This window comes from Myripristis murdjan, chromosome 14 (genome assembly GCF_902150065.1).
Source record: "Myripristis murdjan chromosome 14, fMyrMur1.1, whole genome shotgun sequence".
NCBI lineage: Eukaryota > Metazoa > Chordata > Actinopteri > Holocentriformes > Holocentridae > Myripristis > Myripristis murdjan.
The window spans coordinates 5,768,158-5,791,974 of record NC_043993.1 but is presented as its reverse complement, the minus strand read 5'-3'; the positions used below and the strand labels follow the sequence as shown (position 1 = coordinate 5,791,974).

Sequence of the window (23,817 nt, the reverse complement as noted above, 5' to 3'; positions counted from 1 at the left end):
TCACGGCTCGTGCAGCTGCTCGTCCTCCTTCAGCTCGTGCAGCACCTCTGCCATCTCATTGTAACACGTGCTCATCTCCTTCGTTTTGTGGTCCAGGCGTCGCTGGGCGGTGAGGTAGAGCTTGGCAAAGTTGACGCTGGAGCACGGCTCCTCTCTCACCTTCTGTGTGTGTGCAAATGATACACAAAACAAAGAGCAATCTTCTAACAGAAAAGCACAACTTGCTCTACAGCGTGATGTACATGTCTGTGTCAGTGTTGGAATTATTACAAATAATAATAATAATCATAATAATATGTCACTGCTCACATAATTGGGATGGGACAGGGGAAAAAAAGTCAATGGCAGCGGGGCAGGAATAATAAAAATAGCAGTTCCGTTTTGATATGAAGATACTCTCACCTTTTTGCTCCGAGGACGGGTTTTAAACTGCTCCTTCAGGCTTTGGAAATCGCCTCTGACCTGACGGATTTCTTCCTCGCCCTCTGGCCTCCTGGCTCGCCTCTTCAGAGCCCGGGCCTCCTCCTCCATCTTCCTCCGAGTCGCCTCTCGTTTTGTCGTGATGTCCGTCATGTACGCGCTCATCTCCGCAATGCAAGAATTGTACAGGATGAAGTAGCCGACCACGATGCAGAGGACGGTGAAGATGCGGCTCGATTTCAGCCCCGCGTTGTCCAGCACGTCCTGGATGTCGGTCCAGCCGTCCAAGGTCACAAGCACCACGGCGGAGAGGAAAGAGTTGGACTTGTCTTCCCAGTGCAGAGGATCCGGACTGTCTGGGCCGCCGAAAAAGTAAAATCCACAGACGCCAGCGAAGAAGGCGAACAGCAGCAGCAGGAAGAAGGCATAGAGTGATTTCCTCATGACGAGGAACAAACACTCGGCCACGTCCCGGAGCGCCGGGATGAAGGAGATGATCTTGAGGAGGCGCGCGGCTCGCAGCTCCACGGTCAGAGGAAACGCTTCATCTGGTCTGAACGCAGACAGGTAGACGGCACCCAGGACCAGAGCGTCAAACACGCCGGACTTACTCTTCAGATACCGGAAGCCTTCAGCCCACACTTTGATCAGGAACTCCAAGGTGTAAATCCCGGTGAGCAAGACGCTCTCAAACACGAAGAGCTCGTGCAGATATTCACGCAGAAACTTGTAGGAATGCGTGGCGCGAACCACAGCGTCGAGGACGATGGCCGCCATGATGAAGATGCGGAACCAGGGGGAGTCGTGGATCCTGACGATCAGACCGCCGGCTCTCCTCTGGTGCTGCTCGCTCTCTGCCGGTCCCCTCCCGGCGTCGCCTCGCTCGCGGTTTGGCTGCTGTGCCGTCCGGCTTCCCTCCTGCGCAGCCACAAACTGAGCTTTCCTCTCGTTCTTCACTTCTTCTGTGTTTTGCTCCATTTTTCAGTCCAGGTTTCTGTGTCTTGATCTGGGCAGAGTGTGAGGCCACAGCTGTGTGCTGGACAGGTTGTGTGTGCTTACTTTTGAAAGTTCTGCTCCAAACACGTTTGAAAATAAACGTTTTGGGGTCAAAACCATGGAAATGGAATCTGCTGAACACTTGACATGTTGATGATCACACAAAAGTAATTATCACTGTTACCATACAAGTGCCTTTGACTGGCATTTTACAAATTTGTGCATAAATGCCCAAATAATAATAATAATAATAAATAATAATAGTAACAATAACATTAAATTAAAACAACAGCAGACTGCAGATCTCAGTGCATCCAGAAAGTATTCACAGCACTTCACTTTTTCCACATTTTGTTATGTTCCAGCCTTATTCCAAAATGGATTAAATTCATTTTTTCCTCAAAATTCTACACACAACACCAAATAATGACGTGAAAAAAGTTTTTTTTTTTGTTTTGTTTTTTTTTTTTTTGGAGATTTTAGCAAATTTATTAAAAATGAAAAACTAAGAAATCACATGTACATAAATATTCACAGTCTTTGCCATGAAGCTCAAAAATGAGCTCAGGTGCATCCTGTTTCCTCTGATCATCCTTGAGATGTTTCTGCAGCTTAATTGGAGTCCACCTGTGGTAAATTCAGTTGATTGGACATGTTTTGGAAAGGCACACACCTGTCCATATAAGGTCCCACAGCTGACAGTGCATGTCAGAGCACAAACCAAGCATGAAGTCAAAGGAATTGTCTGTAGACCTCCGAGACGGGATTGTCTCTAGGCACAAATCAGGGGAAAGGTACAGAAAAATGTCTGCTGCTTGGAAGGTCCCAATGAGCACAGTGGCCTCCACCATCCATAAGTGGAAGGAATTGGGAACCACCAGAACTCTTCCTAGAGCTGACCGGCCATCTAAACCGAGCGATCGGGGGAGAAGGGCCTTGGTCAGGGAGGTGACCAAGACCCCGATGGTCACTCTGTCAGAACTCCAGAGTTCCTCTGTGGAGAGAGGAGAACCTTCCAGAAGGCACAACGCGCAATGTTTGTTTACAGTGGCGCAGGGATATTTTGTGGTGCGGTCTGCCAGTGGGTTACACTGATTTTACAACGGCATGGAACGCGGCTCAGCCAAACACATTTAAGGATGGGAAGCATCCGTTTTATAAACAACGGATGAAACGTACACACAGCATAAAATGGCCCAAGTTACTTTGGTAGCTTATCAGAGCTGCCAACTTTTCAAAAAAAAAAAAAAAACTTGGAGTGAGATTTCATGGAGCACGTTGAATTATTTGCCTACACCTCTTACTAACGCTGTATAACTGCTGGGCGTTGCATTAATAGCCTACAACAGAACAGACATAGGATTATTATTAAGAGATAGTTCGTTGCACATGGGTGATACCATTAATATCTTAATGTAGGATAGTTACATAAAACACCCTGATGGATCAGGTTAATTGCATTTCCACAACAGATTCCCCGAGCAATTATATGGACTTGCAAACTTAATCCACATGATAAAAATGAATCCACGGACCACCAAAGTAACGTGTGACTGTTTAATTAAATCAACTTAAAATTACTCTGGCACAGTTGGAGGGGGTGTGCTCCAGTACGGTACGGGCCCTCATGTACGAGCATATGCACGGTCATGCACGCAGCGCGCGAGCGTGGATACGATGTAAAGCATGCCGTCCTCCTGCTTCCGCAAAATAGTTTAATGCACGCAGCGCGATTAGCTGCGAATCGCGGCATTGCACAATCAATAATCAACCGATAGTAATAATCCACCAGATCCGGCAGACCACCCATCAATAGAAAAGAAGTCAGATTTGGCGTGAAATTTCTCTCTTGAAGATGAGAGAGTGAGATTGAGGCTTAAGCGTGACTGTCACGGTCAATGCGTGAGAGCTGGCAACCCTGGCTTATTCAGAATAATACATCTATCATAGGCTATTAGGTGCAGCAGAAATGGTCCCAGTTATATTTGTTACTGTGGCTTGGCTTGCTGACATGACTGTGAGGGGATGGATGGAGGAGGAGGACTAGCGTTGCTTTGGGAGCGGGGCCGGACGGCTGAGCTCACCGGTAAACAAGCACTTGCACTCGTAACATTTAAATCAAGTGGTGGAATGGCCGCAGGAGTTTCCTCCTGCTCAACACGGTGTGCTATGAAAAAGCCAAGTAAGTTGCTCTATTTCGCCGTAATAAACTCCGTCTCCGTCTCTCTTTTTTCTCTTAAAGGCCCATTCATACCCTACGTAAAAGACGGAAACGGAGACGGACGGAGCATTTCATCCGTCCTGTCCGATCATTTCGTCCGTCATTTTGCACGAAGCGGGGGAGCTTACGATTACGGACGAAACGGAGCAAAACCGACGGAATTCGTGGGGGCAGTATTGAGTTTATAGTCCAGATTGTCATCAAATCACCAGAGTCACGAAGAAGATCTGCAAAGGCATTTAAAAATGGAGCGTGGTGTTGCAACTTGTCAAAAGTTTTTTTTGTTTGTTTGTTTGTTTTGTTTGTTTTTTTTAACTTGTCGAAAGTTGGGGCGGACATCCTGAAATACTGGAAATGCCGCTCATCATCCATTTCCCGCATTGGCAGCACCAAACACCAGAACTCCCCATTGAAGGGGCAGCTGAGGTTTTAGTGGCCTCACGTTCCACCGAAATGTGTGTTGTTTTTTTTTTTTTGTTTTTTTTTACGTTTGCGGGGCAAATACAATAAAAGAACTTCTTCCACAGTCGCCGTGTTTTATTAATGCCGTTTTATTGGCGCTCGGCACTGCCATCTAGAGGAAGTGTTGTGCTAACGCGCACGCCAACACAAAAGACGTACGGAGGTATGAAGTGTATACACGTAGAGGACGGACGGACGGACAGACGGACAGACGGACGGACGAAAAAAGGGTATGAATGGGCCTTTACCTGTACACATTTCTTTCTTCCTGAATGTGGGCGGGACCGTTTGAGCGCAAAGTAACTCATTCATTTCATTGGGTAACATGCTGATGACGCACCTGGGGCCGGCACTCACGTAGCCTATCATGATAGAAGCGGAGCTCCTCAGACACGCCCCCTTAATACTCGCCACGCCTCGAAGCTTGGCTGCCCAGCAGTACCGCCTTACCCTGCGTTCCAAATCGCATACTTATACTTTTTACTTTTAGTATGTACTGCAGCTGCCCTTACAAAGTATGTAGTTTAGTATGAAATATGCATGCTAATTCTTTTTCCCCTACTAAATAGTATGGTAGTATGAGTATTGGAACGCAGGGATAGACATAATATAAGTAGACGCCTCATGACGTGCTGGAACGTGAGCTGCGTCGCCGCCATATTGGATGGGTCTCTTCACTCTAGGCTAGCACCAGAGTCAACCAGAGTCATTGGAGAGCTAGCAAAAATGCCGATATTTTGTGCAGCTTATGATTGCAATAACCGGCACAGGATTTAAATCAGATCGCGTGGGATTAGCTTTCAGAAGTAAGACTGAACAATAATTTTGGTTATTTTACCATTTATAATATTATATCATCTTTACTTAGGTGTAACGTTATTACAGCAGGAACTGGTACTCTCTCTCATTGCTGTTTTTTTTTTTTTTTTTTCTTTTTAAAGGTTTTCCAGTGATACAGGCTTGAGGAGGCAGTGGGAAGTTGCTATAAGACGGGAGGGTTTTGTTGCGACCGAGTCGTCAAAGCTCTGTAGTGAGCAGGACGGGTCAGACTGTCAGGCTTCAGTGATGTCCTCTGTGTGTGTGAGTGAGTGAGTGAGTGAGAGAGAGAGAGAGAGAAAGAGAGAGAAATAAATAAATCAAACTTGTTTCTTTTTTAAATTATAAAATTAATTCATTTATACATTTATCTATATGCCATATGATATGTTTTTGTTATAATACAAAGTCTTTCAGCATGAAAGTACGTATTTTTAATGTGTGACAGCATCCTGTATCATAACTGAAACTCTGCTGTTTGTAACAAACCAAACCGTGGGAAAATCGGGTAAAAATTCGGGGAGTTATGGATTATTAAAGTTGGGGATACACCTTCTGCAGTAGAAATAAATGCACTGGGAGCGCATTAGGGACGCATCCAAGATGGCGGCCACGCTGCTACGTCAGCTCCAATAGGCAGCGGCAGCCTATGAGGCGTCTACGTGGTTGCAACACCCTCATTCATAAGAATATTTTATTTTGAAAAACGTAGCGGAAGTTTCTTTTTTTTTTTTTTTACCCCTGGCTTGACACCGGTTGCAATGGGAAGCTAACGGCCGGAGAGAAGTTTTCGGGTTTCACTTCGTCAAAGTTAGCCCACATTAGCGGACAAGTCATGGAAATTATAGTTAAATAACAAGACGCATCTTTTACCGACAGCACAGGTACGTGGCGTTTTGTTTTTTGCGTTTAGCTGTTGACGTTAGCTGCTGGCCAGTTTCACAGCTAACAAGCCGGCTAATAATTTGTAGAAGTGTTGGCTAGCCGTTAGCCTAGCCACTGCCATCTGCTTCGTGTGCTTTCTACCGTTAGCAACCACCCGAAGCCCTCGCGACGGCCTTCTGTTTGCTCAAGAGGACAACTTATACAACGTGCTCTTTTTTGTTAGTTTTACCAATAAATCGTACTTTGAGGGGTGGCTTGTGTGATGGCAGTTAATTTTTATTTTTCTGTTTTATCTTAACCTTATTATATTCCCGTGACACTGTTTTACTGTCACTCAATGTTTTGCCCGCCCACAGACATATGAGCCAGTTGAAATCCTTGAATTTTGGAGCGATTTCATTCTTAGCCAATAGCAGCCCACCGATGGTTACGATGGCTGTTGTTGCGAACGTTTGACACAGCGGGCGTCTCTTTCCGGCGCAGTGCTCTGGGATGCTGATGCTGAGGAGTCCAGTTATCTGTAGCATCATCTGATCAATGTCTGCCAATATGCTGAACTGTTTGAGATTACAGCACTTTGTTTACCTCTATCTCGGCGGCCTGCTGTTGTTGTTAGCAGGGCTGCAGCAGGTAGAGGCGGCCGCAGCCACGGAGATGGCCAACTTCAATTGGAAACCGTTCATCTACGGAGGGATGGCCTCGATTGTCGCAGAATTTGGTACGTGATGCACCACGACATACATACCGACTGCCATATGCAGCGTGTTTCTGGGTAAATCTGTTGTGTTCATAAAAGAATAAAACCGATGTGCAAATGGAGTCTATTAAGATCCATAGGAAACGGAGCAGTAGAGGAATTCTGCAAGAGTGATGCTGATAGTGGCGTCAAATCAGGCAATGATGAGTCCAATTGAATAAAAAATCTCTGGAATTTCTAAATCCTGCACAAAATTCTCAGTATCGTTCTGAAACTGAGTGATGGTACGTTATTTTGCATAGCATTAGATTATTCACCTCTCGCTATACAATGCATTCTACATTGCACATACGGATGTGTTGTTTATAGGATAACCTGCCTGTGCACCCAGATGCCGTGTGTATTTGACAATTGATTCCATGCAGCAAGTTTTTTTTTTTTTTTTTTTTTTTTTTTTTTTATTCATGTATTCGTAGCATAATTGGAGCTGGATTGTTGCTTCACAAAGTACACTATGTTGTTTACTAATGCAAAGGACGATTTAGAGGAAGGACAAAACCTCTCAGGTTAGGGAGTCGTGCTAAACTCATGAGGCATGTATATGTAATTAATTGGTGTTCGTATTTTTTTTTTTTTTTTTTACTGTTTCACAACAAAGTGGTGCACCCTCCCCTTTCAGCTACATAGTCTGCCTTTAAGATTTAAAGTATAAATGTACCATAAAGGAAGAGTTTGTTTAACTCTTGATTAAAAGTTTCTACAAGGTTAGCTGGTGCTGGTAAAGTATCCCTCTGCTTCCAAACAATGTAATCTTGGACACCTCCTCTGCTACCCTGATTTTCTAACCGGGCCTGCATATAGCATATAACAGTAAACTTGCCAAATCTACTCAGAACATACATTTTTATGTGAAAATGTATTGCTGCATTTAAGGAAATCCTCTTTTGCCTGTTACCTTTGCCAGATAAGTCAGAGTTCATCCCCAAAGCTGGTAGAGATTCAGTTTCTTTCTCATAGGCACCTCAGCTGAGTGCCTGACCCACACTGGAGTTTTAGCCTGTTTACTCTAGTTTCCCTGCTGCTCTTTTATCTGTAATACAGCTGCTGTGGAGCAGTAGTCCTACTATGTCCGGGCCTTCTTTCAGAATGTGCTGTTTTATCTTTTCCCAGCATCAGAGAAAATGGTGAAAGATTGATCTGCATGTAAGTGTCTTGTTTATTTGTCTGTTTATTTAAACCCACAGGGACGTTTCCCATCGACCTGACTAAGACCCGGTTGCAGGTCCAGGGTCAGTCCCAGTACATGGAGGTGCGCTACAGGGGCATGTTTCATGCGCTCTTCAGGATTGGCAAGGAGGAAGGCGTCCGGGCACTCTACTCTGGGTATGGAACAGTCTATATTTAGGCTTCAGATGCACTAAATCACATCCACCTAGCATCACAGTATGGTTATAACCTTGATTTGACCATCATGTCTTTTTTTTTTTTTTTTTTTTTTTAAGATCTAACCTCGTCCACGCTAATTTAGGGGGGGGGGTCAGTAGTTGTCATAGATAGTTTTGAAGTGTGTTAGGGTGAGAGATTAAAATCTCTTGTTCCCTCGATCCACTCCGGACCATCACAGTTATTCCTCACATGTTTTTTTTTCACATAGTCGACATTTTATTATCAAAGTGTAGAAGTATATCTTGCTTTACCTGCTGCATAGACAGATGAATCTAATCTGTGTCTTCAACCTGTGTCTCAGAATTGTTACCAGCCCAATATAGTGGACATGCTTGAACACAGTGCACTTGAAAAACAGCTGCCAGATAGGTGAAGGAATTAACAATCTTATCAAATGTCAGTGGAAATTAACCAGCTGATTTCCCACCCTGTTTATTGTGTTGAAACCACCTCACAGCAAGAATGAGTAGTCCACATCATTCACACCAACCAACTCTATTAAACACAAGTGTGTTTAATATGTAGGTTTGAAAGTGGGGAACAGGCAGGGCGGCTGCTGAGCCGTCTCAGCAGTATTTGCTTTCCATTTCATCCAGATAAGCAATACCCTTTCTTTTCCTGTTGAGATGAGTTACTTTGTCATACTGCTTCTTCATGATCTCCTCTTTACTGATGGGAACAGCATATTTAATAAAATACGCAACAGTAAGCGCTGCTCACGCCACGTTGCAGCACACTGTGGGAGTTTTGACTGTGATATTGCTGAATACAAAGGAGCTCTCTAGGACTGGAAGCTCAGTCCATTTTCAAATTCTAAGACGGCATTTCTTTGTCTTTGACATTCTGGATGCAGTCTTGAGTGTTTTATCTTTTTAGGTGGTTATTGAGATTTGAGTATTGATGTTGAGGCTGAGCACAGACAGCGTGCTCTACGTGTAGCCTCAATCAGACTGACATTTTAAAAAGAGGTTCCTTGTTGTGTCTTCCAGATACCTCAATACCTGTCATGTATGATTTAGCTGTGTCAGCTGCTGGTTGTTGCTAGATATGTTGGGAATTGTTTGTATTTGTGAACATGCCTAAAGTAAATGCCAGAGGGCTTTTAGTCATGCTGCTTGTATCCATTATATAAAATGGTGCTGTGCTGTGTTTAAGGAGTTTCATTCCAAATGGAGAATTGGCCACTTATAAAACGTGACAGCTGATCTAAGTCATTGCTGATATCAAAGTAAAACTTGGCATTGAATATTTTTGATGTTTGTAATGTTTTTACGCTCTTTATACAAAAGTGATACTCCAGAGTATCTATGTTTAGCAATTTTTGTACAAAATGGATACCCAGTGTTTTCATAGAACAAATCCTTTATTTTGAAATGGACACAGATAAAGCCATGTTTCTGTTAGGAAACAGTCCTGAAATATTCTAATAATTCCCCCAATGGAGGAGCAGCAGTATTGCTGGCATGTAAAATATGGGACTTACATTACTGTAACTAAATCAGCATGTCATAGGCTCTGTATAGTTGTCAGCAGTGTTAATTTCGTTGGCTGTTTTTAAGTTTAGTTTTAGTCTTAGTTTTGTGTCAAATGCCCTTATTAGTTGTAGTCATATTTAGTCAACTTGTATTCTTTTTTGTTTAGTCACATTTTAGTTGACGAAAAGTCTTGACATTTTAGTCTAGTTTGAGTCGACTAAATTCCAAAGTATTTTAGTGTAGTTTTAGTCAATAGTCTTTTTTTAGTCTTTAATGCAGACTGACACTAATTTTAATTAAAAAATGTAGTCTAACCAATAGATTCATTTTAGTCATTTTTCACTCATCTCTAAGGTTTATGTGATTATTACCTGATGACAATCCACATGTTGAATGATTAGGAATGCTACGTTGCTAAAGGTGCCTGGTCTGATATTCACAGAAATACATCCATGTTCTAATTTGCTTATTTTATTATGAACCAACATGATTAAACAACTCTTTGGAACTTTAAAACAGTCAAGATAAAAAAAAAAATAGCAGAACATGCAACAATATCTTTTTAAACCACTCTTTTGCTATAAGTACAACATAATAAACCCACCTTTCTGATCTGAAATAAAAATAGGTATCAAATAAAGCCTTACATATTCTAATAAAATATGTGTGTGTGTGTGTGTGTGTGTGTGTGTGTGTGTGTGTGTGTGTGTGTGTGTGTGTGTGTATATATATACCATATATATCCATATCTACAGTACAGGCCAAAAGTTTGGACACACCTTCTCATTCAATGCGTTTTCTTTATTTTCATGACTATTTACATTGTAGATTCTCACTGAAGGAATCAAAACTATGAATGAACACATGTGGAGTTATGTACTTAACAAAAAAAGGTGAAATAACTGAAAACATGTTTTATATTCTAGTTTCTTCAAAATAGCCACCCTTTGCTCTGATTACTGCTTTGCACACTCTTGGCATTCTCTCGATGAGCTACATGATGTAGTCACCTGAAATGGTTTTCACTTCACAGGTGTGCCTTATCAGGGTTAATTAGTGGAATGTCTTGCTTTATCAATGGGGTTGGGACCATCAGTTGTGTTGTGCAGAAGTCAGGTTACTACACAGCCGACAGCCCTATTGGACAACTGTTAAAATTCATATTATGGCAAGAACCAATCAGCTAACTAAAGAAAAACGAGTGGCCATCATTACTTTAAGAAATGAAGGTCAGTCAGTCCGGAAAATTGCAAAAACTTTAAATGTGTCCCCAAGTGGAGTCGCAAAAACCATCAAGCGCTACAACGAAACTGGCACACATGAGGACCGACCCAGGAAAGGAAGACCAAGTCACCTCTGCTTCTGAGGACAAGTTCATCCGAGTCACCAGCCTCAGAAATCGCAAGTTAACAGCAGCTCAGATCAGAGACCAGATAAATGCCACACAGAGTTCAAGCAGCAGACCCATCTCTAGAACAACTGTTAAGAGGAGACTGCACGAATCAGGCCTTCATGGTCAAATAGCTGCTAGGAAACCACTGCTAAGGAGAGGCAACAAGCAGAAGAGATTTGTTTGGGCCAAGAAACACAAGGAATGGACATTAGAAGGCACACTAAACCAGCATGGCTACCGCAGCATCCTGCAGCGACATGCCATCCCATCCGGGTTGGGTTTAGTTGGACGATCATTTATTTTTCAACAGGACAATGACCCCAAACACACCTCCAGGCTGTGTAAGGGCTATTTGACCAAGAAGGAGAGTGATGGAGTGCAGCGGCAGATGACCTGGCCTCCACAGTCACCGGACCTGAACCCAATCGGGTTGGTTTGGGGTGAGCTGGACCGCAGAGTGAAGGCAAAGGGGCCAACAAGTGCTAAACACCTCTGGGAACTCGTTCAAGACTGTTGGAAAACCATTTCAGGTGACTACCTCTTGAAGCTCATCAAGAGAATGCCAAGAGTGTGCAAAGCAGTAATCAGAGCAAAGGGGGGCTATTTTGAAGAAACTGGAATATAAAGCATGTTTTCAGTTATTTCACCTTTTTTTGTTAAGTACATAACTCCACATGTGTTCATTCATAGTTTTGATTCCTTCAGTGAGAATCTACAATGTAAATAGTCATGAAAATAAAGAAAACGCATTGAATGAGAAGGTGGTTTTCACTTCACAGGTGTGCCTTATCAGGGTTAATTAGTGGAATTTCTTGCTTTATCAATGGGGTTGGGACCATCAGTTGTGTGGTGCAGAAGTCAGGTTACTACACTTTTGGCCTGTACTGTGTGTATATATATATCTATATATCTATATATATATCTATATCTATATCTATCTATATCTATATATCTATATCTATCTATATAGATATAGATATATAGATAGATATAGATATAGATAGATATAGATATATCCAGATGCAGCTACGACATCTCAAATCAGGAATAATAAGTTTATCTTTCAATGTGTTCTGTGTGTTTCAGGCAGGAATTGAAACATAGGTTAACACTTGAAATGACTGTGTATTGATTGGCAGCAGGTTTTAACTTTGTTCTCACCGAGCTACACTTAAGACAGCGCCGGTGGGTGTGTGCTCCTCAGTCATACACATACACACACACACACCCCAGCATGAGCACACAGCAGCGCAGGAGGAGAAAAACTAACGCGCATCCAATGAATGCACTTTTTGGATTGTAATTTAAAAGTCTATGACGAAAAAGGAAAGAGACATTTTATTAAGTTTTTATTTAATGAAGTAGATTTCGTCTCGTCTTTTTTCGTCAACAAAAAAATGTGTGTTAATTTCGTCACAGTCAGTGTTTAAGGGTATTGATTTCATCTCGTCTTCTCGTTTTCGTCATGAAAAAACCCATCATTGACAACTATATTTCGTCTAGTCTCGTCTGACGAAGTTAACACTGGTTGTCAGTTAGAAATTCTGGTTTTGTTGAGCTGCTTCAGGGTCTCATGTTGCACAAAATGTTGCATCTTGTATCAGACACAGCATGGCACATGAAAGAGTAGCAATGGAAATGTTTATGTACTGTTCTAATAACCTTGTGAGCAAATATTGTCTGTCCTCAGGTTCTTTGTTTAATATAAGAGCTGTCAAAGTTAACATTTTACTGCATGTGATTCATTTAAGAAATTTAATGTGTTATTAAATACTTAACACCAATTAACCTAATCTTGAATTGAACTTTAGGCATGTTCAAAACAATGTCACACTGTAGATTCTGCTAGCAACAAGCTTGTGAATGCCGATAACAAACAAAATGAATGACAAGACACCCTGTGGCCCACTGGATGGAGAGTTTTCTTTCAAGAACCTTCCAGATTGATCTCTGTAAAGAAGTATAGTCACAAGGACAAACTGCAATATTGAAATGATGCTCTGTTTGAGTACAAGAAGTTTAAAATATCGGAAATGCCACACTTTTTTTTTTGCTAGCTTCCACTGTAGTAAGTTACTACAAGCAGCAGTGCAGTCAAACCATGTTTGTGGAGTGTGAAAGGAACAAATATGTCAACTCAACAAAACTGAGCAATGCAGCTGCTGAATGGATATGGACTGTTGGCCCATCAGTGTTGTTGAAGACAACAGGCTGACAAATGTCAAATTGTGTCTGGCAATCGATCATATTAACCCCTTTGAAGAGCAACAGTTGTTTCCAAAATACACTACATACTCTAGCAGTGAATGGCTAAGCAAGCAAGTCATTTAGTACATTTTCATTATATGATTAATCATGATTAATCCATGAATTACCTTGTGTTTAATGTGAAAAAAACAACAACAACAACAAAAAAAAACACTTGACAGCACTAGTTAATATGTAACAGGAATCTTTGCTGTGAGAAGTGGTGTTGATATTTACTCAGTTGGGAAGTTAAGATTTCTGCCCTCCTTTGGGAAATATCAAATTCTTTCATTCATTCATTCATTGTGCTCCTTGCTGATGACAGATTTTATTTTGTAAAGAAATTCCTCATTTGTAGATACAGTATAGCAGGCTTGTGCACAAATAGCAAACGGAAAATAATCCTGCTACATTCCATGTATACATCAAACAAGAGCACCCAATATTAACTAACAAAAACAGCATGTAAAATAATGAGGTTCAGCTGGCATTTTTTGAAGGGCCATAGTAATATTTTGCCAGTCAATGATATTTTATGCCAGTATTCTCTATATTTAAATTTGACTATTAGAATGTGGAAAAACACACCTAAAAGTCTTTAAAATTGTATTTAAACCATCAAGGGCACTAATCCTCTCCACTGAACGCCAAACTAATTGAGTTTTTATGTTGGTTTAGCAGCTCTTCAAGTCAGACTGAGGCAGGTTTCAGTGAAGGTTTTATAGACTTTCACCCCTGACGCTGGTTGTCTAAACTAAAACATTTTTGTCACCTTCGTTATGGGTGATGCTGACTGAATTCTAATAAAGATCAGTACAGGTGTACTGATAAATCACTAATCCTGTCTAATATCAGTATCAGTGGGCTTGATCTCTTTGTGTCAGGTCCTTTTAGGAGTGAACTAACATGACTAACATTAAATCAATCCATCTGTGTCTGCGTATTACAGATGAAACTGTGTTGCTTTGAATTAGGGCTGGGTGATATGGACAAATACCTTGTTATCAATATTGTGATGATGTTGTAGGAAAGACTTGGTCCTTTCAAAAAATATTTACATGGAATTTTTAGTAGGTTTAGACAAATAACAGAACAACTAAAATAGTCTGACAAGTTCAGAAAATGAGAGAGAGAGAGAGATCAGATTTCATCAGGATTCATCTGGTCAGCCTGCTTCCTTGAAAGATGAGTGGTCATAACATTTTACACATTCAGTGAAGCTGAAAGTGCAGGTTCTGTCCAGTGTCACTTGTCTCAGGCTCAAATCCAGAATGACTTCTATCCAGCCTCAGGCCTGATATTCAGGCAGCGCTAACCCAGAGGTGAGAGGAGCGGCCTGTGATTCAGAAGGTTGGTGGCTTGAGTCCTTAGCCTGGAGAAACACTGGAGAAAAACTTGGGCAGGGAAAGTCAATGACAAGCACTTCACCATCACCACTTTACCCTCAGCTGATTCATTTCAGCTGCTCATTGGCCATTAGTAGAAAAGTAGTTTCCATCAACACCTTTTTAAATGACATTTTGCCACATGGGCTAAAACTGCTTTATGGAAATGGCAATTAAAATCCCCCCAAAATGGGACTAAAAGTTTAGATGTTTTCTTGAGCTGGATAAAGCTTTTATTCAATAAAAAGAAGTGTGCTAATTTGCAACGGAATCACATTTGCAGAATGAAAACAAGACATGCACACACATAAGATTTAATCACTTGACCAGTTGCTTTTTGACCCCTGACTTCAGACAGGGCTCTGGGTTGACAGGTAAAGAAATTAACTCATTTCTTTGTATCAGATCTGCCAAGAATGGAAGAGCGATACTGAGAAACAGCAATGGGTTCTGTTCTTTGCAAAAGCACAGCCATGTAGCTAGCAAACAAACTGGTTGCTCATAGCAACAGTCACGAAAAGGCCACCAAAAATATTCCCATTCTCTTCACAGGATTTCCCCAGCCCTCTTGAGGCAAGCATCATATGGGACAATCAAGATAGGAACCTACAACACCCTGAAGAGGCTGTTTGTCAGTCGTCCAGAAGGTGGGAGTCACTTATTTCTTACTCTGATGTGCTGCTTTACTTCCTCTATGATTCCTTCTCTTTTAACCTTTCTCATCACCAAGGTTTTTGAACCTACCAGTGGGGAAGGAAACTAGACTTGTTTGTTTACAGGTGATAACTAACCCCAAAACTCACCTGGGACTTTCACTTCTTTTTCCACCTAGCCAGGTTTGTAGACTAGAAAACACAGCAAAAATGATGACTAGCACACCATCAAATCAACCACAACAAAAGATTTGATTGTGTTTGGCTGGTGAATTGTACATAATTTTGTTTTGGTCATTGCATTTAAGTTTTAGCTGTTTAAGTGATGCTGTCATTCAGAGTGACCCACAGTGGGACAGTTTGTACCTGAAGTGTAATAGTACGATACACTTTGACTTCTAGATAACCAACATTACAAGAAACAGTACTAAGCAAGGCTCAGATTAAGGCTTTGAAGCAAGTATGTATTTTATTTTGATGCTCGCAGTGCTTTATGTCCAGGCAAAAATAGTAGTCATGGGATATATTTGACCCTGACCCTACTCCATATTGCTTTCTTCTTTTCTCTTAGGGCCCACTCACATTGGCAAGTTTGAGCCCGTATCGTGCTAACGCCAAAATCCCCCCCTCCCCAGTCCCCGGCTGGCCTGCACTCACATTACCTTTTTCCCAAACGCGCCCAAGCACGATTGCCCCCGGTGTGCGCGTCATCACGTTGAAATACGACAACAACAGGCATGGCCCGATGTCATTATAAATAAATGTAGTTCAAATACATCATGTCTTCCTTTTAACTAAAAAACGTTTTTGGTCCTTTTAATCAGACATGGGATGTTTATTTACCTTGACAGTTTCGGAGGTAACTTTCTCCTCCTTCAGAAAGGTCCAACTGACAGCCGGAGCGGCACCTGTCAGATCCGGCAGCCCGGGTGACCGGGTGGCCGCACACCGCGCGGTGCCGCGGCCAGTGCCGGCCAGTGCCGACGCGGTGCCGGCCAGCACCAGGTCTGCCGGATCTCCGCACACAGACTGCTGTACTTTCATTATAAACCGACTTTTGTTTATACGTGGTTGCAGCAGCACAACGGACAATGACACAGACAACATGGTTGATTATTGTTTGCGCAACGCGGCCATTCGCCGGTAATCGCGCTGTGCACATTAAACAGTTTTGCAGAGGCAGGAGGAAAGTTGCATGATTTACATCCGCGCACTGCGTGCGTGACCGTGCATGTGCTCATGTACGCGCCCGTACCGCGCTGAAGCACACCCCTTCCAACCGTGCCAGAGCGGGGGAAGTGTACTGTATTCAAGCACGATACGGAGCGATCACACTGGTCAAAGAATCCGGATTTTAAGGGCAATCGTGCTTGGGCGCGGATCAAACTTGCCAGTGTGAGTGGCCTCTTATTCTGGTATTCTGCCTTTCCTTTCCCTTTCCTTTATTGTGACTGTGTGATGCCTTGAATTGTGTTCATTTTTAAATAACACAGATCCAAGGACAGACCTGCTCACCTCTGATTGTTATGTAGGGACACTTCTCTTGCATGCCGGATGTTTTGGTGTAGACTAGTGGGTAGTGTGATGATTGTGAAAGCTGTCTTAGTGGGATGCTGCTATCTAGACTGAAGACCTGGGTCAGTGAGCATTCACAAATAATCTTTGCGCTTGTCTTAAGCAGCTTAGAGTCCCACACGGCTGGGATTTACTTCAATTCAGGAGATCTCAGAAAAAAAAATAAAAGAGAGAGAGAGAGAGAAAAGACCATGTCTCTCGTGGATCAAGTATGCATAATGTATCACAATCATTTAGTGTCAGGGAAATTAAACAGATTCAACTGAATCTGAAATGCATATCTCTGCACATGCAGAACCACAACTTTGACTGTTGCTTTTTTTTTTTTTTTTTTCTTGCTGAATGGATTATCAACAGTAAAGCAGCTTGATAATCAGAATCATTGTACAAGTTCACTGAATGCACAGGGATTTAACTTGGTGACACTGGCACTGGCAAACAGAAACAGAATCATATGTCACTGATTCTTGGGAATTTGGATAAAACAAGTTTTAATTTTGAAAAAAAAAAGTGCGTTAAATTACAAAATCTGAAGGTATATCATTATAGGCCAAGGTCTTGGCTGTTCAGCAATGTACCGGTGCAACCTCCTCATTTTGCATTTTTTTCATAAAATAGGTTTTTCCAGTTATTAGGCTACTTTGTTTTTGTCAACACCATCACCGTAATGTTTTTTTTTTTTTTTTTAATTTGAAAAACATATTTTTGTATTAAAGAGACTATTACTTTAATAACTCAGCAGCACCAAAGAAACATATTGTAAGCATATTCATTTAAAACCAATTTAACTGCCTCTGACGGTGGTGACACTAATCTGACGGTGGTGACAGTGGCCTCGTTACAACATACATTTCCAAAATTTATACCACTCAAGTCAATGGCTTCTTGCTTAACAACTTTATTTAACTATTTGGTACAAAAAATAACAATCCTGAGCACTGTTATAAGCATTTTTCAGACTTCAGTCATCACTGTCACACAGAAAACCTGACGGTGGTGACGTCTGACGGTGGTGACAAAAACCTGCTCTTTCACATGATAAGCATGAGTTGTTCACATTATACAGCTTGTTTCCCCCCTGTTGCTACCTGCATCAGACCTCTTCTTAAAAAGTATACATTTATTCCATAATCTAATCTAATATTTTTTATACAGAAGTGATGGTGTTGACAATTTATGGTTGTGACAGTAGCAGTGTCCAAAAATATGAAGAGATTTAAGAGAAAATAGAAAACTTCCAGGAGCCTGAGCGGTCTTGAAGCATGCAGTAGAGCTGAAGGTTTGAAAAGGGATCCTCAGGAATGTAATTGACCTTGTAGTTTTTTTATTATTATTTTTTAAATAAACATCTGACGGTGGTGACGAATATCTGGGACACATTTTGAGCAACCACAAAATAATAGTAAATATTGTTCAAAACTCATCATTTGTAGTTTTTAATACATATTATGATGTACTCTTTCATGTGGTAAAGATATTATTCAATGAAATTATTACTTTTTGTTGTTTTAATCAAGTTGAAATGATTATCTCCTATCCGAGGACAACTGGTTTTGTAGGCCATGGGCCAACATATAATCATTAAATTAATACAAATTAAAAATAAACCTACAAAAGAACCTTACAAATGTGCAAAGGACCCCCTGATTATGCCCTTGATTCTTTTTATTCATTAAAATGTTGTAAATTTTCAGCAGAAATAGCATTTTTCTTAGTGGGACATGATTTATCCAAATTCTCAAGAATCAGTGATGTACATATGGTCACGATAAGAAAGACTTGCTGGATCAGTGGGTCACATTTAAGAAAAAAAAAATGTTTTTAGGGCGGGGTTCATTGTACAAAGCTCAGAACAGGTTGTGAGGTAATGCTGCATTTAGATGGAATCGGGTATAGGGCCTGGTATTGTTAAGTGTTTTTCGATACCAGTACCAGTACCAGTACCTTGACTTAAATACCGGGTCCTGAACAATACTTTTTTTTTCATACCAGTTTTAAAAAATCAATTTCATAACAGCTCTGGGTGTAATGTAGTTTTTTAACTGCATGCCTCTATGACATTTAATGTTAGGCAGCCAGTCACCAGCATTATTAGAGTTTGGTACAAGCATATTGCATGCTTATTAGCTTAATGACACTGATAGGGTTTACTTCTTAAGTATTGAAATTTGGCACTGAACAACATTGTGTACCAAATTTCGGTACCATGACTTTTTTCAATTCTAGATAGTGTTGAAACAGTTCAGTTGGTGCCATAAATGTATCTAAGTTCAATACCAAGCTTTAATCAGCTAACAGACGGAAATCCAGATGTCATTATTGTGGTGGAGAGCAGGATGGTAAAATCAGAGGAGACCGGCATATTATGCTGGCAATAGCAACAGTGGACTGCAAATATTTTAACTTTTTGCCATCCTCCATGATGGAATTTTGACCAGATGTTACATAGCATATCACACAACAAAAAACTTGGTGGACAAGAAGATGGTAATCTATGCAACAATACTCAGGATTAGGATTACTGAGTCTGAAGTCCTATAGAAATATAAATCCTTTCATTTGCAATGGCAGGCTATATTAATATGGTAATTTAGAGTTATATGAATTACCAGTGTTATTGAATGTAATTGTATAAACCATACACAAAACAGTTTTGAACACTATATTTTTTTCTGCAAACGATACAGCATCACCATAGCAGCCCATCGTCCTTTAGTGTTTTTTGCCCTCCTGTTGTTCTGTCACACAGTTTTTTTTTTCCTGTGCTATTTTGCCGCTCACCGTCTCTCTGATTCCACCTAAACGCAGCGTTGTAAGCTAATGATGAGGTCACCGGTGGAAAATGTATTGACGCATTCGTTAATTTGTCATCATCATATCAGTTGGGAGTGTTTGATTTCTTGAACTCTTCAGCTTGACAGCAGAATTTTCCCCTCATAGGCCACGTCATTTCATCTGCAGCTATCATGCAGAACACACATGCAATTCAGACACATTGAGACAGCCTCTGCTGACGCAGACCAGCACCTAAAAACAGGCAGAGACAGAGTTAACCTGCCGGCACTAATATGGAAGCTAAACAAGAGGCAGACAGCTTGCAGGCAGGCAGGGAGGGAGAGGAGAGAGGAAAACACAGAGAAAGAGTTTGGCTACAATCCCACTGCAACTGAAAGTGTCCCAATTCTGATTTTTTTTTCCCCCTCATCACATGAATATTTGATACAAAATGGATCTTGAGGTGTGTGCGACCTACATGCAACTTAATACTCAGATCAGAATTTGTTAGTGCTGCTATGGCAGTAGGTAAATCTTGCGTGATTTGTTTGAGTCATTTGCAGTATTAGCATGGAGAGCAGCAATACACAACTGAGGAAACAAAATAAAAAAAACGTAAAAACTAATGCGGAACAATGGAGAGAGGAGTACCTGATCTTTGGAAGACCAAGGGACTCATGTGGTAGAAAGGTAAAAAGCCTTTATTAGCATGGCTAATGCATGAGAAAGGTTAAAAACATACACCTACACGTTGTGGTACACAGGCTGATCTAGCAATTGCTATGAAGGCCTGGTGGTGGTCTCTTTATTTTGCATCAAAAATAAAACCCAATTTCACTGTTTTTTAGGGGTCAAGCCTGCTCAAAACGTCTTGCAAAAGCACATAGAGACAAAAACAGATGTGACGACTCACTGAGTCTCTTCACACTGTTGTCAGTTCCTGTTGGTATCAGGTTGCGTCCTAGAATACATTTGAACACTCACAGAGAGAGACAGTCAGAGAACTTAAAATAAACTGTAACAGAGTAGTTCAAATTAAAATTAGCTACCATTAATTGTGGTTGCTAATAATGTGTAGCAGTAGAGATTAATTTAGATCAAATCTCAACGTTAACCAACCGTTTTTTTTTTTTTTTTTCTCTGCTCAAATATGTGGTACTGTGCCACAGATCAGCCTACTGGGAACTGGGAGGGTTTCCTAGTACAAACTGCTAGGAAACCCTGACAACCTTTTGAAATTGGCAAAAAAATAATCCACTGGTGACAAATTCAGCTCATTACCAGTAAATATGTTCTATTGCCCAACCTTATCCTATGGTTAAGCGTTGTTCGATTCAATAATAATGAAGTCTCAGTGTGGTTTTATCAAAAGTTTCCATCACATGTGACTGATCACAAACTTTGAATGCAAACACATACCAAATTTGACCAAAACAAAAGTTCAGGTGGAGAAGAGCTCTGGGAAAGGAGAAAAACCTTACACAGATGATCTTTGGAAAAACATAGCCATGAGCAAAATCAAAAAGAATGGAGCAGTACAGCATTTTAGAGGAAAATGCTTCTCAGGTGTGAACAAAAACATTTTAGTTCCTAAAAGTGGATTGTGAGCTGTTACTTGAGGATGCTTTGGTTTCAAACAGGATGAGGACAAACAAGTCCAGATTGTATGCAAAAGTTGCCTTAACGTCAAGTGTAAGGTCAAGTGTTTGTAATTCTGATTTTTTTAAAATAAGGACACAGTAAGAGTTCAAGTAAGACTGTCTCACTGCTGCTGCTTTGAGGAATACTCGAAAAAGTTAAAATATACATATATGTGTACAAGTGCACAAACATAATTTTCTTCCCTGAAATAGCCAACAAGTTTGATATATAATATAATATTTAAATTTTCAATATTTATCTAAGTGATTTGGGTTAATTGCCATAAGTTTTGCTCTAACTGAGCAGCTGTAAACTGATATTTTCCCAAAAAAGGTTTTAGCATCACAGGCCTGTGTCCATTTATCATGGAGACAGAGCGAAAGAGACTCCAGTTATCAGTCAGATGAGTTTACATTACATTTATCAGCAAATTGCCGGCGCCAGCGTGTTTCTCAAGCTCAGAGGAAATGAGCAACTGCAGGTGATCTGCTTTCCCTCATTCTGTCTGCTTTTCTCTCTCATTTCTGCCTCTTTCCTCCTTATTCTCTGTCTTCCTTTCTTTATCTTGCCTTTGCTCTCTCTATTTTCTCTCTCTGTTTAAAAGTCACTCTACCTCAGATGGATGATATAAATGATGGAGCCATTCAATCTAGCAGGACAGATAGGAGTAGCAGGAGGGAATGGCACTGTATTTTGCACTTTTTGTCATTATGGTGCACTTTGTTATTGATCAGCCTAGTTGTACTTTGCATAGCAACTGTATAATGGCACAGTTTCTACAGCACTGTCCCAGTGTACATACAGGCCATTCGCTTTTTTGCCCACAAGCTGAAGTTTGTTATCAGCATGATAACAAACATCAGCATAATGTAAACATGCTGTTTACATTATTGTGATCACACCTGTCCAGGCAGAATGGATAATAAGCAGACAAGGAAATGATTTTTAGTTCTCTGTGAGATGACCATCTATTTGACATTTGTATATTTATTACATGAATATGTGGTAATTAAATTGACACCCTCACTATTCACTGAATTTTATTGACTGTGTCAAAATACAGTACAGGTGTTTCAAACATTTTTCAAATTACAAAGAAACTTACTGTCTAAATCAATAATACAGTACAGCATACAAATAGGATACCATAAAACTCCCAAAGCCTCTTGAGTTTTTATTGTTCTCCTCTGTAGGCTATTTATTTCACTTTGACATTAGACCCACACTCTGGAAGTGTGTAACCGCTGCTTCTGTCCCAAGCTTTTTGATCCATATAAGCAGTTGATCACTGTAAGCAGTTTCCACTGTAATAAGAAGGACTGAATTATACATACTTATTGATTAAAAACTGATTCTGATTCAGAGTGAAAGTGGGCAGGAAGCAGTAGAAGGAAAGGGGGTGAGGTAAGGAGGGTAGGATGGTAACGAAGGAAGGGTTTCAGCTTTTTTGATGTGTGTGTTTTGTAAAAAATACCAAGCACTGTCTTTCTGCTGATTGTTTTGCCTCTCCACTCTGCATGCCCTGTGCCACGAAGGTGCCACTGTGATTTGAATGCTTGTTTTGATGCAGATACAGGCTTGGGTTTGCCCTGTGGTTGTGGTGGGATCGAACGCCTGTTCCCCTGCCCCAAAAAATGAACGGTGCGAGGACCGCTACACTAACTGTTGGTCACATTGATCAATCACTGTAAATATTGTTCTAAACTCAATCCATTATTATTTTGTCTCCTTCTCCTTCCTCTCACTCCACTGTAGTTAACACACCGGGTTTCTACTAATGAGATCCACCTCTCGCTAACACTGACAGGCTCAGACTTCGCAAATAATTCCTCAGTGCTTGTTTTAACCTGCTGGAGTTCCAGATGGGTGGAGTTTGAGTGCCAGAAAGTGTGGACTGTTTGCAAGTCCATTCAGTCCAGTTTTCTGTGATCATCAACTTTCCTTAAAAGAATACTCCCAACAGTTTGGGTGAAATCCCCTTTTTCTGACTTAACCAGACTGAGAGAAGATATTTGATGGGTCATTAGCCTGGCTCCACCAAAGTGAAAAAAATAAACCTTACAGCAACTCCAAAGCTGTCTTGTTTACACAGTGTATCATTTATATTTGAAATACATGACTTGAAATTTAAGGGCAAAAAAGTTTTTAGTTATACGCAGGGTTCCCGCAGGGTCTTAAAAAGCCTTAAAAGCATTAAATTTATGAATTTGGAAATAATACCTTTAAAAAGACTTGAAAAAGTCTTGAATTTTGATATATAGGTCTTAAAATTTGTTCTGTATGTATCACATTTCCCGTCAAACATTTCATTTGTCAACCACAATTATTTTAATGTAAACAGAGCAGCTGAACCAATAATTTCGAACGCAATTCAGCCCCGGGAAAATGCTACGACTACGTCACTGAAGACCTTGCTACAGCAGACACAAGACTATGAACGACAAGACAAGTAGTTTTGTTTTTGTTTTTTTAACGTTAGTTAATTCACGCTTGGAAAATGGGGAAATGTAAATTCAACGAAGCGTGGATGGATAAAATTTCTTTCCGTCATTGGTTAAAACCTGTGGTAGATAACGTTTTTGAAGCCTACTGCACCTTGTGCAAAAAGAGGATTCAGCTTGGAACAGTGGGGGTGGAGGCATTGGAGTCGCACGCCAAATCGGCTAGGCACATTAAATACCCCAGAGGAAAGGAAAAAACTCCTTCAATCACCGCCAGGTTCCCACCAGC

The 23,817-nt window shown here is 40.9% G+C and overlaps 2 protein-coding genes across 3 annotated transcripts in view; one reads left to right on the top strand and one right to left on the bottom strand.

Moving 5' to 3' along the window:
• LOC115371588 (cation channel sperm-associated protein 3-like) lies at nt 1–1,398 on the bottom strand. Its single transcript, XM_030069039.1, has 2 exons — nt 403–1,398; nt 1–162 (listed from the first exon to the last, which is right to left on the bottom strand). Exons 1-2 carry the CDS (start codon nt 1,396–1,398, stop codon nt 1–3), a joined length of 1,158 nt encoding a protein of 385 aa, XP_029924899.1.
• Nucleotides 1,399–5,660: 4,262 nt separating this feature from the next.
• The window catches only part of slc25a14 (solute carrier family 25 member 14), a 30,344-nt gene continuing 12,187 nt past the window's right edge, over nt 5,661–23,817 (top strand). The window contains exons 1-4 of one of the 2 annotated variants that reach the window (XM_030068745.1): nt 5,661–5,799; nt 6,420–6,518; nt 7,742–7,880; nt 14,996–15,090. In XM_030068745.1, coding sequence (XP_029924605.1) covers nt 6,455–6,518; nt 7,742–7,880; nt 14,996–15,090 — 298 coding nt within the window. In that variant the 5' untranslated portion in view covers nt 5,661–5,799; nt 6,420–6,454. Of the gene's footprint in view, nt 5,800–6,416; nt 6,519–7,741; nt 7,881–14,995; nt 15,091–23,817 lie in introns of both variants that reach the window. The other variant, XM_030068746.1, reaches the window with a different exon arrangement.